This window comes from Pongo pygmaeus, chromosome 6 (genome assembly GCF_028885625.2).
Source record: "Pongo pygmaeus isolate AG05252 chromosome 6, NHGRI_mPonPyg2-v2.0_pri, whole genome shotgun sequence".
Classification (NCBI taxonomy): Eukaryota; Metazoa; Chordata; class Mammalia; order Primates; family Hominidae; genus Pongo; species Pongo pygmaeus.
This window is the reverse complement of record NC_072379.2, coordinates 82,466,284-82,482,639: the sequence shown is the minus strand read 5'-3', so window position 1 is coordinate 82,482,639 and position 16,356 is coordinate 82,466,284. Positions and strand designations below refer to the sequence as shown.

The window sequence follows — 16,356 nt, the reverse complement described above, 5'->3', positions numbered from 1 at the left end:
GGAGAACAACTTTATTAAAGACGGGTCTGGTTTGGGCAACAAGGAGAAACAGCACCAATGACCTGAAATAAATCTTCATAATTAAGGTTTCAATGCATGAGTAGTCGTTTTGTTTTCAGTTTAAACCACTAGTTTGGCCCTTGAGTAACTGCAAAGCATTCTCTTGTCAGCCTAAGCAGAAGAGAACTTTGTTAGCAGCAAGGGCTTATAAACTTTCAAGAAAGTGTCAAGATTCACTCCAAACTTTTCTAGTTTTTTCACTAGAAGCGGAGAGTCGGGGTGATGGGGGTTCAACTAGCTGGGGGAGCGACAGCAATAAAAAATTCTCCAACCCCGGCCGCAGGGCCAGGTCCCGCAGGAATCCCTCCCCCAGCCTGCGCCCTCCCCGCACCATGCGGCCACCCCCAGCCTGGGGACCGCCGAGGAGGGGCGCGCGGGAGTCCCACCTACCTGAGTGCCAGGAGCCTCTCGCCCAGGAGCGCCAGCGCGATCCCCAGCAAGCCCACAGCCACCAGCCGCCCCATGGCGCGGGAGCCGGGCGCGCTGCCTCGCTCCGGCCTGGCCAGCAGCTCCGTGGGCGGTGCCATCTTCCCGGCTCGACGGTGCCGGCCGCGCTCCGCCCCGTCCTCCGCCTAGGCCGAGTCCCTGCGCTGGGGCCGCGGAGGCTCCGCCCTGGGCCTGGCCCTGGTCTTTGTCCTCACAAACCTATTTCCCCAGATACCTTCGGGACGGCCCGGACACGCCTTACTTTAGGCTCATGGCGTGAAACTTTGAATTCCTTCACTTCCTTTTTCAAACAACCCACCCGAAACCCTCTCGTTTCCCTAGTCTTCAAACACATTTCTCACTAGCTATTCCAGTGAGAAACTTACATAGAAAGCAGCTTTTGGGGGTGGGAGTCGGTGGCCAAGGGAGGGAAAGTAATGGGATGCGTCTTGTAAATATTTCACGTTGGAATCACTGCTTTTTATAACAGGACGTAGTTGCAAATAAACATCCTGTGCCTCGTAATACTTTTTTTTTTAAACAAGGTCTTGCTGTGTTGCCTAGGCTGGAGTGCATTGGGACAATCACTCCCGGACTCAAGGGACCCTCCAGCCTCAGCCTCCTGAGTAGCTGGGACCGCAGGCACGCACCATTACAACTAGCTAAGTGTGTGTAAGTTGTGTGTGTGTCTGTGTGTGTGTGTGGGGAGACCGAGTCTTGCTGTGTTGCCCAGGTTGGTCTCAAACTCGTGGACTCAAGCCATCCTCCTGCCTCAGCCTCCCAAAGTGCTAGAATTACAGAATGAGCCACCATGCCCAGCCTGTATTAATACTTCTAGACTACAGACTTAAGGACTTAGACACGTCTTTTTCATCCAAACTCAAAGGGAAGAAGCGTAGTTTTTTTGTTTTCCTTTTTTACTCTAACAACCGTAACATGAAGGAATAATTTAAAATACAATTTTAAAAGTATAAAATGAAACTTACCCATCAAGATTGATACCATTACAATAAATGAGTACATCCGAAATAAGCTTCTAATGGTTTTCGGTATTTAATTGCCACCCTACAATATGTAGGCAGAAATGGTCACACTTGACAATTTTCAACAAATATCAGTTTTATAAAGAACCAGTAAATAAAAGTGGATGCCAATTTCCCACCTGCCCCTCACCAAAAACAAAACAAAACAAAACAAAAAAAACCCACCTCTCTCCCTCTGTGTGTGTATCTCTGCTTCAGTCCTAAGGGATATTGGATTATACTGGATGGTAGAAAGAGAAGTAAAAAGTTGTCCTTTGAAAGCCCATGAGGCATTACCTTTTTTGTGTCGTGGACCCTTCTGGCAGTGGTGAGCCTGTGGATAACTTCTCAGAATAATGTTTATAAATGCTTACAATAAAATGCATAGATTTTCTCCTGTGTGGTTCATGAAAAAAAGAAAGAAAAGAAAAAAAAATTAAATAAATGAATAAAATGTGTAGATTGCAAAGAAAATCAATTACATTGTAAGGAAAAAAAAAAATAGCTGAGAGCAGTCTGAGCTCTGTGAGGTATGCAAAATTTATCAGGCCCAGAGTGACATGAGTATGGGACTTCAGTCACGCCCCAATACCCATGCCTGGGGACAGTTGTTTAAAGACATTTTGTTCCCGAGTAGCTGTCCCACCCATTATCTTCATATTCCTGGAATTTATGATACAAAGAACAAAGTATAACCAATCCACAGCTTATGTTATTTTAACGCAAAGAATTTAGGAACTGCCTCTTCTTTCCCCTTAAAAATCTGTGTGTAACTGCTGCTAATCAGAGTGTATATTTAGGGAAACTTGAATCTATGCTCCTGGGTTGCAGTACTCAAACTTGGCCCAAATAAACTCTCTACTTACATTAATTTTGCCTTAGCTTTAAAATTAAAGGTCAACAATTGAAATGTAATTGTTAAAATATCTAAAACATAATTTTTTGCTATAGTAATGTGGTAATGTAATGTGTGCAACATTATTTAACATATTAAATAACAAGATCTAGCAACATTCTTTTAAATAAAGAGTGCAAATGTTCTTTCATGATACTGAAAACAACTGTAATGAAATAATGAAAATAAATGTTATTTCCATTAGTAACAGTCACGAGTACTGCAAATGCTTCTGAGGTTTGTCTGCTAGTTTTGTAATTGAAGAAAATGCTAAATTCCATTTGAAATCAAGATTTTTTTTTCTTATCCAAGGTCATTAATTTCCCTGAACTATCAATGGACCACTGGGTTAAGAACTCTGACATAGGCTAAGGCCATGACTGTTTAGAGAAGGGTGGAATCTCCTTTCTAGGACTATTTTTGGTGTCAATTATTGAGGAGGAGAAGAGCCTCAGATACAAAATCAGAATTTAGGCCTGGCAAGGTAGCTCTTGCCTATAATCACAGCACTTTGAAAGGCCCAGGTGGGAGGATCACTTGAGGCAGGGAGTTCAAGACCATCGTCGGCAACATAAGGAGAACCCATCTCTACAAAAAAAAAAAAAAAAAATTAAAGAATCAGAATTTAGAAGAAAGACCTAAAGCAGAGGGCCTTGGACTATTGTCTAGGCTTCTCTCTTAATCTCTTAGGCCCCAAGGGAAGTACATACAACTATGCCTCATGGATTCTGGGTCAGGAGCCAGGCTACCGTGTCTTTCCACAGGTTCCGCAAAATGAGGAAACCACATAGATGGCAAATAAGAATATCCAGGTATATCCTATTCTCTGTCTATTTCCCTTTTGCTATTCCCAATTTTTTAAAAAGAGAAAAAAGTCATGTTCTTAATAGTCATGTTCTTCAACCTGGTTTCAGGTGACATTAAAGGGTTGGAGGTCTACATCTTTTAGGCTAGTCTCAGGATAGCAAAAACAACAACAACCAAAACCAGCTTTTGTGCTGACTTTCCTTTCTTCCCTGGCCCATGGTAGGAGTCACTAATTGATTTTGGCAAAGCGTCTCGTCACACCCAGACTTGTCCTCACAATTTTTTAAAACAACAACAAAAGGGAAATAAGAATTCCTGAGCTAGGGAACAGATTTCAGTTCAGGATGAAACTTGTTTGCCATCTTGGTGCTGGGTGGTCAGGAGGAACAACACCTTGGGATTTAGCATGGAAGCATTTGTGATAATGAGCCAGGACCTTCAAGTCCACCAAAACCTACCTAAGCTCACCTTCAGAGAATCAAGAGAAATGGAAACCTTATTTTAACTTTATTAACATGACCAGTGAGTTCCCCCAATAATCTGTATGAGGAATCTTCTACTCCCGTATTCTTTCTCTTTCTGAATGTTGCGGTTGAAGCAACTTTTGCAGAAGTAGTATCCATCTTTACCCCCAGCCCCACCACCATGCTAGGGCTGGAATTGTCATTCCTCACATGGGGATGGAGATGAGACATATTTTCTAATTTGGAAATCAGAAACCATTGTAAGAATGTTATAGTGGTTATTACATTGTATAGTATAGTTTAGCTGTCTTTTGAGATAACTAGGATGTATAGGCCACACCAAGAACATAACCCCTGATTTATGTTTGTTTCCTGGGGAAAGTGGTTCTGACTACCAAATAACCAAGTTACTCAATACAAAACAAACTTGTTCTGGAACTTGCATGTGTGCTGGCAACTGCTTATACTTGGTATGAAACAGTGTTTCTCAAATAATGACTTCTGACTTATTTAGTGGTTATTAAGTGGTTTTTAAGCAAAATTTCAGAAATAATAATACCTTTTATCAATGCTTCTCAAACTATGTGCAGTGAAGGACAGGTTTTTCTTGGCCTTTGTAAAATACAATGAACATGACTTACTGGAAGATGAAGTAAAAAAACCAGACATACAAAATACAAGCCCAAATCTTTTATTATTTGGTTCAACAGACATAAAATTACTTTGTCAAATTTCTACAGTTTCTAAATGCTTATTTTCAATTTTTTATACTTAACTAGCCATGGACCAGAAACAAAGAGTTCACAGACTGAAAATGGTCCCTGGAGCACACTGCCTTTCATAATTGTACTTTTAACTCTTTAAAGTTCTTTGCAGTGCATTCTTAATTGTAATGCTCACAGTAATTTGTGAAATAGGTGACTCGTGATTATTGTAATTTTATATAATATGTGACAGGGAGTTGGGCCCTCCATGTTCCTTTTATCCCTTCTTCTCCTTACTTCTGTTTTAAAAAGGGAGCAAAAATGCATTGAAGGAATGCTATCAAAGATGGTTATTATCAGCAAAAGAAAGATTTGCCTTGTAGATGCCTCACTCTGTGGCTTCTCGAAGAGTAAAGGAAACCTCCCCACAGCCAGGCCGTTTTCTGAGAATTCCAACATATTAAAAAGTGAAGAAATGCCATAACAGAAACATAAAGTTTTTTTTAATATTTATGTTCAACAAATTAACATCTTCAAATAATAGGTTGAATGATATTAACTTGTTTGTAGAGGTCAAATTCATAAACAGAGATAAAATACAACGTAATGTGCTAGTTACAGAATAATTATGCAATTCATAAAAAATATTCATTCCTGGTTTGCTATAGGAGGAGTGGTCCAGTCATGGAACTCAAGTTTAAAATGAATGAGTTTTTTCAGTTGTGTCACTGTATCTTTATGATGTATGAATAAATGAATTCTGAGATAATGTTGAAAGTCAACATTTAGGGCTCTTTGTAAACTTCAAGTCTAGGCCAATTGGCTTGCCCGTCCCCATGAGACCCAAGCCTATTTATTTGGAGAGCTATAGGCTTTGCTGCCTCTCTTCCAGGAGCCATTGAACCCTGGGGAAGAGGACAGAGAGGGAGAAAACACTGGGAGAGAAGAGGGGAGCAGGGAGAGAAAGACATAAAAACTCCCCAACCTCCATGTGAGGCTGACTTTGGATGGGCTGAACTCTATGGAAAAAGTAAAGACATGTTACATCCTCTTCTAGGAAATGCATGCACGTTTTCCATTTTCCAAAGCAGCAATGTTTGTAGTTCTCCATGAATGAACCGTACGTTCTACTCCTTTTAGAAGCCTTAATGAAAAAGGCTTAATGAAGGGGTCTGCTGAAGTAACAACTACAGGTATAATTTATTGAGCACTTCTTATTCCACACACTGCCTCATTTAACAACCATTTGAATTAGGTACTATTATTATCCCCAATTCATAAGTGATGAAATTGAGGCCAGAGATTAAGTCTCTGACCCAGGGTTATACACCTGGAAATGGTAGGGTCAGGACCCAATATAAAAAAATTTATACTGAGACCACATACCTACCTTGATATGTCTTTTGTTAATTGTCAAATAAAAAATGATTTCTATTTCTTTGCTATTCATGGTCAGAGCAGAGATGAATGAGCTGGTAGTGAGAGTTGTAGAAAATTACATCATATAAACTTGCATGAGGGAGAGTTTAAAGCTAGGTTGTTTTTTATACTTTTCCTCTGCCTGCTTACAGTAATTCACTTAATATTGATGATATTCTGTGTATCCAAGCAGTTACTGGGAATTCAAAGATAACGGAGGCAGAGCTTCCCTGCCTCGGTGGCGGTCAGAGTCTAGGCAGTTGGACAAACATGCAATGTTGTAACAGGGGCTCAGAACTTTGATCTCTATCCTGTGTATGATGTAAAACCACTAATGACTTTTTAGGAAGGGAGGCACATTTGTGTTTTCAAAGGTCACTATGATGGCTCTGGGGATATTGAGAAGGTGGGCTGGAGTCTATTCAAGAGAAGATACAGATGTGTACAAGGCAGAGGTATGGGGATGGTAGAGAGGAGCAGATTTAAGGAATTTTGAAGGTTGAATGGATAGAAATGGCTAATAAAATGGGGGTGGGCAGAGACTCTTCTGCAGGCCGAGGTGGGAGGATCACTTGAGCCCAGGAGTTCCAGTCCAGTTTCAGCAACATAATGAGACTTTTTTTTTTTTTTTTTAATGTGGGTGTAATCTGTTATGGGATTAGAGTTTTTTAAAAAAGAGAAAAAACGTGGAAGGAAATGAGTGAATGGGGGCATATTAACTGGGATGTGGGAGGAACAGTTTGGAGTGGCAGGGATAGGACAAAATAGTGAGTACGGCCTGGGACATAGCACATTTGATGCGTTCAGGGCCCAGTAAACATTTGCAGCCAAGTTTCTGCTGCTCAAGAATGAGATCTTGTCTGGAGATAGAGACTTGGGAATCATTAACTGAGAGTGTAGCAATCTGAGTAAATGACTTACAGGAAGGCTTGAGGCTGTAGCCTGAAGTGGTGTAAGTAGAATTCCTAAGAGCTTTATCAGTATGCAGGTGGCTAGGAGATGGGGAAAGGTGGGGAAATAGAATGGAGAATTAGAAATTGATTTGAGCTTTAGGGATCACCTTAAACCAAGGAAAGCAGATGCTGACATAAAGGTGTCCTTTTCTCTTTCCCCTGAATCTGTATATGTGACCTTGAAATTCATACTGGCTCCAGGCAGTCATTCTGTGTCTATGGAGAATGAAACCTTATTTGCTATCCCTCCACAGAGCCTGGAAACCAACTGGAAGAAGAGGATGGGGATAGGAGGTTGGAAAGAAATCTCCAATTAGTTCTGCTTGATGTAAGACAGCCTGTCTCCTGCTTTCTACACCCCCAGCAGCAGGAGTGACTAGCAAGTCCTGGAGTGTGCTTCTGGCAAGATCGCTCTCTTCTTCAGTGCTTACTGCCTCACTTCCAATATTTGTGGTACCCCTTAATCTAGATTTCTTCAGTCCCCAAAAGAAGTTGCGGTTCCCCCAGCAACCCCCATCTTCCAGACTGTCTTCCCTATGTGGTTGGGTACTTTTCCCCATCTCCCAATTCACCCACAACTCCCCAAACTCCTTCCTTATGTCCCCTGGAAATCATAGTCAATCATTAGCAAAATCCCTTATATTCACAATATCTCTAAATAGTCTCTTCAACTTTCATGTTATTTACTGACCCCCAATGCCAGGACATTTTCCCACCTGTTCCAAAAGGTTCTAGCTCCTGGCTCACAGTCATTCTCTTTTATAACACACTGTCAAAATTCCTGGTGATTTTAGCATCCATGTGTATGTAACCTTTTCATACCTAACTTTTCAGTTCCATAATCTCCTCTCTTCCAATGACCTTGTCTCTACTCCACTTTGACACTACTCCTGTGGTCATACTTGAAGACTTTTCCATTACTGGTAATGACAACACCTCCAAAATCACAATTTTAAGATCTCATCTTCCAATCACCACCTCTTGTTTTTTTAGCTCATTCCCTCTTGTACTCCATGTTTGAAACTTTTTGACCCCGCTTTGATGTCTGACTGCTAGAACTATTACCTCTCACTACACACATACTCCATTTTATTCTACTTTGTCCAGTGCTGATTCTTTTTTTTTTTTTTTTTTTTTTTTTGAGGCAGAGTCTCACTCTGTCGCCCAGGCTGGAGTGCAGTGGCGAGATCTCGGCTGACTGCAAGCTCTGCCTCCTGGGTTCACACCATTCTCCTTCCTCAGCCTCCTGAGTAGCTGGGACTACAGGCTTCCACCACCACGCCTGGCTAATTTTTTGTATTTTTTAGTAGAGATGGGGTTTCACAGTGTTAGCCAGGATATTCTCGATCTCCTGACCTCGTGATCCGCCTGCCTCGGCCTCCCAAAGTGCTGGGTGATTCTTTTTTTTTTTTTTTTGAGAAGGAGTTTTGCTCTTGTTGCCCAGGCTGAAGTGCAATGGTGTGATCTTGGCCCACTGCAACCTCCGCCTCCCGGGTTCAAGCAATTCTCCTGTCTCAGTCTCCTAAGTAGCTGAGTTTACAGGTATGTGCCACCACACTCGGCTAATTTTGTATTTTTAGTAGAGACAGGCTTTCTCCGTGCTGGTCAGGCTGGTCTTGAACTCCCGACCTCAGGTGATCCGCCCATCTTGGCCTCCCAAAGTGCTGGGATTACAGGCGTGAGCCACCGCGCCCAGCCTATGCTGATTCTTTATAATATGCGTTTTTAGTAAAATTCTGGAGATAGTACACTGCAAGTATACTGACATGGTTTGGATTTGTGTCCTCACCAAAACCTCGTGTTCAATCCATTTCTCCAGCATCTTTTTCCCCCTCTTCGGTCTCCAAAGGGCAAAACCAAAATCCTTTCCATTTACTTATTGTTCCAGAAAAGCACTGAATAATGTTTCTCTGTAAATAATCCCAATTGGTCTTTGCTTGATTAATTGTACCTAACATCCTGACTATGTGGAAAAATACATGATCTTGGTTGCAGCCACCCTGAGACACTGGTGGGCCAAGGAGAAGAGAGCTGATGCTCACCTGGAGGGTCCTGCAGAGTTCAGCTCTGCTCAGCAGTTGGGTGTCTCACCTGGAAAGCCTGACATTCTTGTTCTTCTGAGGCTTAACACATGGAAAAAAAGGAAGGTTGGATCAGAACTTTCAGCAACAGGCTCTGGTTTCCAGCTCAGAGTGGGGGTGTCTCCTATGCTGGGCAAGTTTTCACACAGAATTTCAGCAGGAAGACGGGCACAGTGGCTCATGCCTGTAGTCCCAGCACTTTGGGAGGCCAAAACAGGAGGATCACTTGAGCCCAGGAGTTTGAGACCAGCCTGGGCAACATTGCGAGACCCTGTCTCTACCAAAAAAAAAATTAGCCGGGTGTGGTTGTACATGCCTGTAGATCCAGCTACTCAGGAGGCTGAGGTGAGAGGATAACTTGAGCCCAGATGGGAGGTCAAGGCTGTAGTGAGTTGTGTTCGTGACACTGCACTCCAGCCTGGCTGACAGAGTAAGAGCCTGTCTCAAAATAATAATAATAATAATAATAATTTCAACAAAGTGGTAATCCTAACAGATAATTACTAAAGCGTTATCAAGGAAGACAATATGCATCTCTGATCTATTTCTTAAGAAAAAATAATAAATAAAATTAAAACCTCATGATTTTATAACCTAATAGAATTTTGTAAGCACAGGTTTTCAACAGGTAGCTGTAATTTTAATTAAATATTCCGTCTTCCACAAACCTTTGTATACAAGCTCTAGTAATGCCACTTTATTTTGCCTATTTTTCCTTCAAGACAAAATCAAAAAGGATAATTTTAAAAGGATCAGGCCTGTAATCCCAGCACTTTGGGAGGCTAAGGCAGGTGGATCACATGAGGTCAGGAGTTCGAGACCAGCCTGACCAAAATGGCGAAACCCTGTCTCTACTAAAAATAAAAATTAGCCAGGCGTGGTGGCACATGCCTGTAATTCCAGCTACTTGGGAGGCAGAGGCAGGAGAATTGCTTGAACTCAGGAGGCAGAGGTTGCAGTGGGCTGAGACTGTGCCATTGTACTCCAGCCTGGGCAACAAGAGTGAGACTCCGTCTCTAAAAAAGAACACTCAGCTTCAATATTAGGATCCTCCCAGTTTTGCCCTAGGATGAAAGCTTTATGCCAAGGATTTCAGCTTTCTCTCTGTTCTGCCTTCTCTTCTAGACCATGCCTCAAAGGCTATTACTTCACACGGAACCTGCCTGCATGTTCTTTTGCTATTAAAAGTAATGGCAAGAACCCCAATTACTTTTGCACCAACATATAGCAAACAAACAAGAGTCTTAGTTCTTCAAGAAGATTTCTACCTTTAGTCCTTTGAAAATAACAGGTGTTTTCTCCTGGCTATATTTGGAAAATATGGTCTCTATTGACAATAACTTCCCACCCCAGTGTCCCTTTTCAAGCATGCTTTTTTGCTTCTCTCATTAATATTCCCAAAACCATTATAAGATGTTTCACTCCTTGCCACAGTCATATTATCAAATAAAACTAAATTCTCAACATTAGTGCCAAAATTGCATTCTGAATCTAGTTTGTATTTTTTAGTTTTGCCCGTTATGTGAAGCTCCTCAAGCAGAAAGTTGGTTGGAAAATGTAGTGCTAGGAGATTAGCTTTCTGTTGCTAATAAAAAGAGCAAGGTTAACCCCCTTGACACAGACTCATTTTGAGACAAGATAGAGGGTCAGAAGTATGTTGACCTAGATTATTGAACCCAAAATAGGTACACATAACTTGATAAAGGACTTTCTTTATTTTTCCATACACAGGCAATGCATGAATGCTCTTGCATTGCAAAATATTCAAAGGTTACTGGTAAAATTAAAGTCTCCCTGGCTTTCTTCTAGGAGAAAACACTATTTTCAGCTTAAGATGTATTCCTTTCTTATCTATCATCTTATTTTCTTACTTATTATCATTCTCTTATTTTCATATGTGTAATTAAAAAAAAGTTCCTGTAGAAACATATGGTACTATTGTGTGTGTGTGTGTGTGTGTGTGTGTATTCAGCAATATTGTCAACTAATTTTTTGGTGCCCAAGCATGACTTTTTTTGCCATAGAAAATACTCTACCAGCCAGGTGCAGTGGCTCACACCTGTAATCCCAACACTTTGGGAGGCCAAGGCAGGCAGATCACCTGAGGTCAGGAGTTTGAGACTAGCTTGGCCAACATGGTGAAACCCTGTCTCTACTAAAAATATAAAAATTAGCCGGATGTGGTGGTGCATGCCTGTAATCCCAGCTACATGCCTCGGGAGGCTGAATCAGGGGAATTGCTTGAACCCAGGAGGCAGATATTGCAGTGAGCCAAGATCATGCCACTGCACTCCAGCCTGGGTGACAGAATGAAACTGTCTCAAAATAAAAAAAAAAAAAAAAAGAAAAGAAAATACTTTTCAAAGATTATCTTTGGTTTTAAAAATTAGTAGCTTATTAAAGGTATAGGCTATGAAACCAAATTTTAGCAATCACTTGTAAGAGGTCTTTGATTAATGTTAAGTCCAATTTATAAATGTAGTTACCTAGACTTCTTTATGTCAAGCTGTATTCACAAAAACTGACATATTCTTTTTCCTTTTTAAGCTCTACATTGTGTGATTTAACAAAATTTTTTGAGTACTTAAATAACTCATATATCAAATAAATTGATTCTTTTTTTTTTTTTTTAAACAAGGTCTTTCTCTCTGTTGCCCAGGCTGAAGTACAGTGGTGCAATCATGGTTCACTGTAGCCTCTACTTCCTGAGCTCAAAAAATCAAGTAGTCCTCCCACCTCAGTCTCCCAAGGAGGTGGAACTACAGGCATGTGCCACCAGGCCTGGCTAATTTTTTTATATTTGTAGAGACGAGGTCTCACTATATTGCCCAGGCTGGTCTTGAACTCCTGGGATCAAGAGATTCTCTCATCTTAACCTCCCAATGTGCTGAGATTACAGGCATGAGCCTCCAAGCCTAGCCAAAGAGGTGATTCTTAAGTTTTCTTAATGTTCCATTAATGTTTATAAAGAAAATATACTAAATTAAAACCACAAGTCTAAATAAATTACTTAATAATACATTTAAAATTAGAATCACAAGACTGTTGTTCAAATAAGCTATTCTTCTACTAGACCAAATCTAAATTATTACAGGTATATAGACAATAAATATGTGTAAAATTCTTAATACTAAATTATTGATAATACAGATTTATCTTGACATTTATATACTTAATTTTAAATATTCTTGGGGTTGAAAAATGCTTACCTACTAAAGAAAACTTATGTTATCTCACATGATTTTTGAGCTTATTTTGCTATATAATTTTGAGGTTGCTTTCTTTGCTTGATGGTGTTTCCTAGCAAACAGAGGATATAAACTGTTACATGAGTGAACCACTGTGACCATGATGATATGCACCAATCTCAAGAGTGAGCTAGCCACACACCTATCTTACATCCCTGGATTTTAGCCATATCATGACTGCATTGGGTTATCTAGAGAAACAGAAGTAACAGAGTATTTATACATAGAAAGAGAGATTTATTTTAAAGACCTTGCTCACGCAATTACAGAGGCTTTGTAAGTCCGAAATCTGCAAGGAAGGCTTGCACGCTGGCGACTCAGGGAAGCGGTACTGTCTCAATCTAAAGGCAGTCTACTATCAGCATTCCTTCTCCCTTGGGAAAGGTCAGTCTTTGTTCTATTAAGACCTTCAATTGATTGGATGAGGCCTACCTACATTATGAAGAGTAATTTGCTTTACTTAAACTCCACGAATTTCAGTGTTAATCTTATCCAAAAAACGCCTTCAAAGAAACATGCAGAATAACATTTGACCAACTGTCTGAGCACACTGGCCTACCCAAGTTGACATATAAAACTGATCATTACAGTTACTCATAATTTAAATCAGATTAGAATGTGAACTCCTCACCCAGTTGGCAACATCACTTGATTAACTTTTGTGTTTCTATGGCTAAAATAAGAAAATCTGGCCAGGAGCAGTGGCTCACACCTATAATGCCAGTGCATGGGAGGCCAAGGTAGGAGGATCACTAAAGTTCAGAAGTTTGAGAACAGCCTGGGCAACACAGGAAACGCCATCTCTACAAATAATTTAAAAATTAGCTGGATATGGTGGTGCACACCTGCGGTCCCAGCTACACTCAGGAGGCCAAGGTAGGAAGATTGCTTGGACCTTGGGATGTGGAGGCTGCAGTGAGCCATGATTGTACCACTGCACATTAGCCTGGGTGACAGAGTGAGACCTGTTTCAAAAAAAATTTTTAAGTAAATATGTTTCCATCTAACTATTAAGACTTTTGAACTTGCATAAAACCTACCTGAACTCTTTTATTGTACTGTCTATCAATACTGTCTGTCATTAAGGCCCTATAAAACTGTTACAAATATTTAAGTATTATCTCTTAGCATGTGGTCACGTATGCATACTATCCTTGTTGGTTCTAATTCTTTATTAGTACTTTATTCTTTGATGCATAATAGTACTTTGTTTGTACTTAATAGTACAAAGTACTTTAATAGTACTTTAAAATACTAATACTAAATATTAAAACTTGAGTATTTGGTATTTTACTTAATAGTACAAAGTGCTTTAATGGTACTTTGTTCTTTGATTAAATAGTATTATTAAAGTACTTTATTAATATAATACATAAATATAATAAACTATTAATAGTACTTTATTTTTTGATGCATAATATTTCATTGAATGGGTGTACCATAGTTTATTTTACTGATAAAATATTATAGATGTATCTTATAATTTACATTCTTATATGAATAGTCATTCAGATTGTTTCTAATTTTTGCTACCATAAATAATTCTTCAATAAATAATCCTGGATGTGGTTTCTTGTACAACAGTACAGGTGTTTCTATAGAATAAATGCTTAGAATTAGATTTGCTGGGGTGCACATATTAATTTTAATCAATGACTGTACTGCCAATTGCCCTCCAGAGTAGTTATACTAATTTAATACATAAGCAATATGAAAATAGCTCTTCCCCTCATTCTTACCAGTAGATATAATTTTAAAATTTTATATTTTGCCAGACTTGCATTAAAAAAGAGTATTTCATTTTCCTTTTTATTTGCATTCTTCTGAATTCTTGTGAAGCTAAGTAACTTTTTGGATATTCATTTGCCATTTAAAATTCTGCAATTCTTTCTTATATATTCTTATATATTATATATTCTGCAATTGGCTTTCTTATATATAAACAGATATATATATCTGTTTCTGGAATCTTTATCCTTTTTTTTATTGAGCTGTTTTACTTATCGTATCAATAACTCCCTATTTTAATCACTATAGATTTATAATACAACTTCACATTAGGTTGAATGAGTTTATTGTTCTAGCCCAATATTTTTAAAAAAAAATCTTGATTATTCTTAAAAATGTACAGTTTCATATAATTTTATAATCACCAGGTAAAAGTATGAAAAATCTTTTTGACCTTAGGCATGGTGTACACTGAATTTATAGATTAATTTTTGGAGAATTGACATTTTTTTAAATGGTGGATGTTCCCATCCTTGGACTTGGTATTTATTCATTTATTTAGTTATTCTTTTTGTCTGTCTGTAAAAAATGTTATTTTTTTCACAAATGTTGTGCATATTTATTTATTCCTAGGTAATTTATAGTTTTTTTTTGATATCATGGCATACTAGTTTCCCAGGGCTGACAAAAAAATTACCACAGGACAGGCATGGTGGCTCACACCTGTAATCTCAACACTTTGGGAGGCCAAGGCTGGAGGATTGCTTGAGCACAGGAGTTTGAGCCCAGACTGGGCAACAAAGTGAGATCCCTGTCTCTACAAAATAAAACTATTAGCCAGGTATGATTGTGCATGCTTGTAGTCCCAGCTGTTCGGGCGGCTGAGACAGGAGAATTGCTTGAGCCCAAGAGTTTGAGGCTGCAGTGAGCCATGATCGTGCTACTACACTCCAGCCTGGGTAATAGAATGAGACCCTGTCTCAAAACAACAACAAAATTTCCACAAAATCAGTGGCTTAAAAGAACAGAAATTTATTCTCTCATAGTTCTGATGGCCAAAGTTTAAAAATCAAGGTATAGGTAGGGCTACACTCCCTCCAGTGGCTCTAGAAGTGGATTCTTCCTTGCCCTGTTCAGTTTCTGCAGGCTCCTCATATTCCTTGGTTTGTGGCTGCATAACTCCAATCTCCGCCTTCATCTTCACATGGCCTTCCTCCCTGTGTCCCTAAAATTTTCATGTCTTTTCTCCTGCAGAGACTGGATTTAGGGCTTATCCTAAATCCCGGATGATTTTATCTCGAGATCCTTAAATAATTACATGTGCAAAGACTCTATTTCCCAATAAAGTCACATTTTGAGGTTCTGAGTGAACATGAATTTCAGAGGGACATTAAAATTAGGAAATAACTTTTTTTCTGATATATATTCTAACTGGTAACTAATTAATGTAATATAGAAAAGATATTAATTTTTACATGTAAATTATACATCTAGGCTCTGTTGCTCAGGCTGGAGTGCAGTGGCACAATTATAGCTCACTGCAGACTCAACCTCTGGGGCTCAAACTGAGACCATATATGTGTGTGCCACCATGCCAGGCTAATTTTTTTTTTTTGGAAAGATGGGCGCTCCTTATGTTCCCCAGTCTGGTCTCAAGCTCCTGGGCTCAAGCAATCCTCCCATCTTGGCCTTTCAAAGTCTTGGGATTACAGATGTGCACCAACATGCCTGGCCTAAGTTTTTGATAGATACCTTTTTTCAAGTTAAAGAAGTTTCCTTATATACTTACTATGCTAAGACTATTTAAAAAGATAAAGTATAGGGCATATAAGCTTAGAAGTTGCCACTGTGTTCTAACAACAAGTATTAATAAAAATCTGAACCAACTGAAAAATCAGCAACTCTTCTTAGATCCATCAGAGAAGTGAGGTCACAGGGCCATCTACCACCCCCCAAATTAGAGAAATAGGCAACTACAAAGAACCACCACAACTTACAGGAGCAGAAACTCAAGAGCAGAAATCTCCAGACCATCCAATGCCAGGGAAGGAGCACCTGAATTACAATTGCTGGTGGTGCAGTGAGGTCAAGTCTGACAGTTTACGAACCCCAGGGAAAGCCAGTCATAGGGAGATTCCCATGCTTTTGTGAATTTTACTTCCAGGAGCTCTGACAAGTTTTCATAGTGAGTATCAGAGAAAAATCCCCTCCTGCTTTTGGTAGAGGGAGGGAAAAAGGAACCATTCTGAAATACTTCATTGCATTCTACTCTTCTTAACAAGGTGTGACCTCGGAAGAAACTATTTCACGAAAACCTAACCTACTAGGGTTTCAGCAGAGCCTAACCTACCTTAGGGAAGAAAAATACCCAGTGTCAGCTCTAGTCTAGTCATCCTGTTCTACCTAAGTCGGGGGAAAAACTGAGAAGTGCTGGTTAAGTGCACAGGCTCACCAAAAGACTCAGACTGTAAAACCATTTTCTGCCCCCAACACCTTACCACCAGATCACCAAAGGCCTATTTACCACAGTTCCTGTTACCCAGTTCCTC

The 16,356-nt window shown here is 39.7% G+C and overlaps 1 protein-coding gene across 4 annotated transcripts in view; it reads right to left on the bottom strand.

Annotated features, from left to right (window-relative positions):
• The window catches only part of PON2 (paraoxonase 2), a 45,464-nt gene extending 29,584 nt beyond the window's left edge, over positions 1–15,880 (bottom strand). Inside the window, exons 1-3 of one of the 4 annotated variants that reach the window (XM_054495153.2) lie at positions 15,805–15,843; positions 8,793–8,873; positions 1,806–1,904 (exon numbers count right to left, since the gene is read on the bottom strand). In XM_054495153.2, coding sequence (XP_054351128.1) covers positions 1,806–1,894 — 89 coding nt within the window. In that variant the 5' untranslated portion in view covers positions 1,895–1,904; positions 8,793–8,873; positions 15,805–15,843. Of the gene's footprint in view, positions 1–450; positions 702–1,805; positions 1,905–8,792; positions 8,874–15,804 lie in introns of those variants that run through there. The other 3 variants (XM_054495154.2, XM_054495152.2, XM_054495151.2) reach the window with 3 other exon arrangements.
• Between the last annotated feature and the right edge of the window lie 476 nt (positions 15,881–16,356).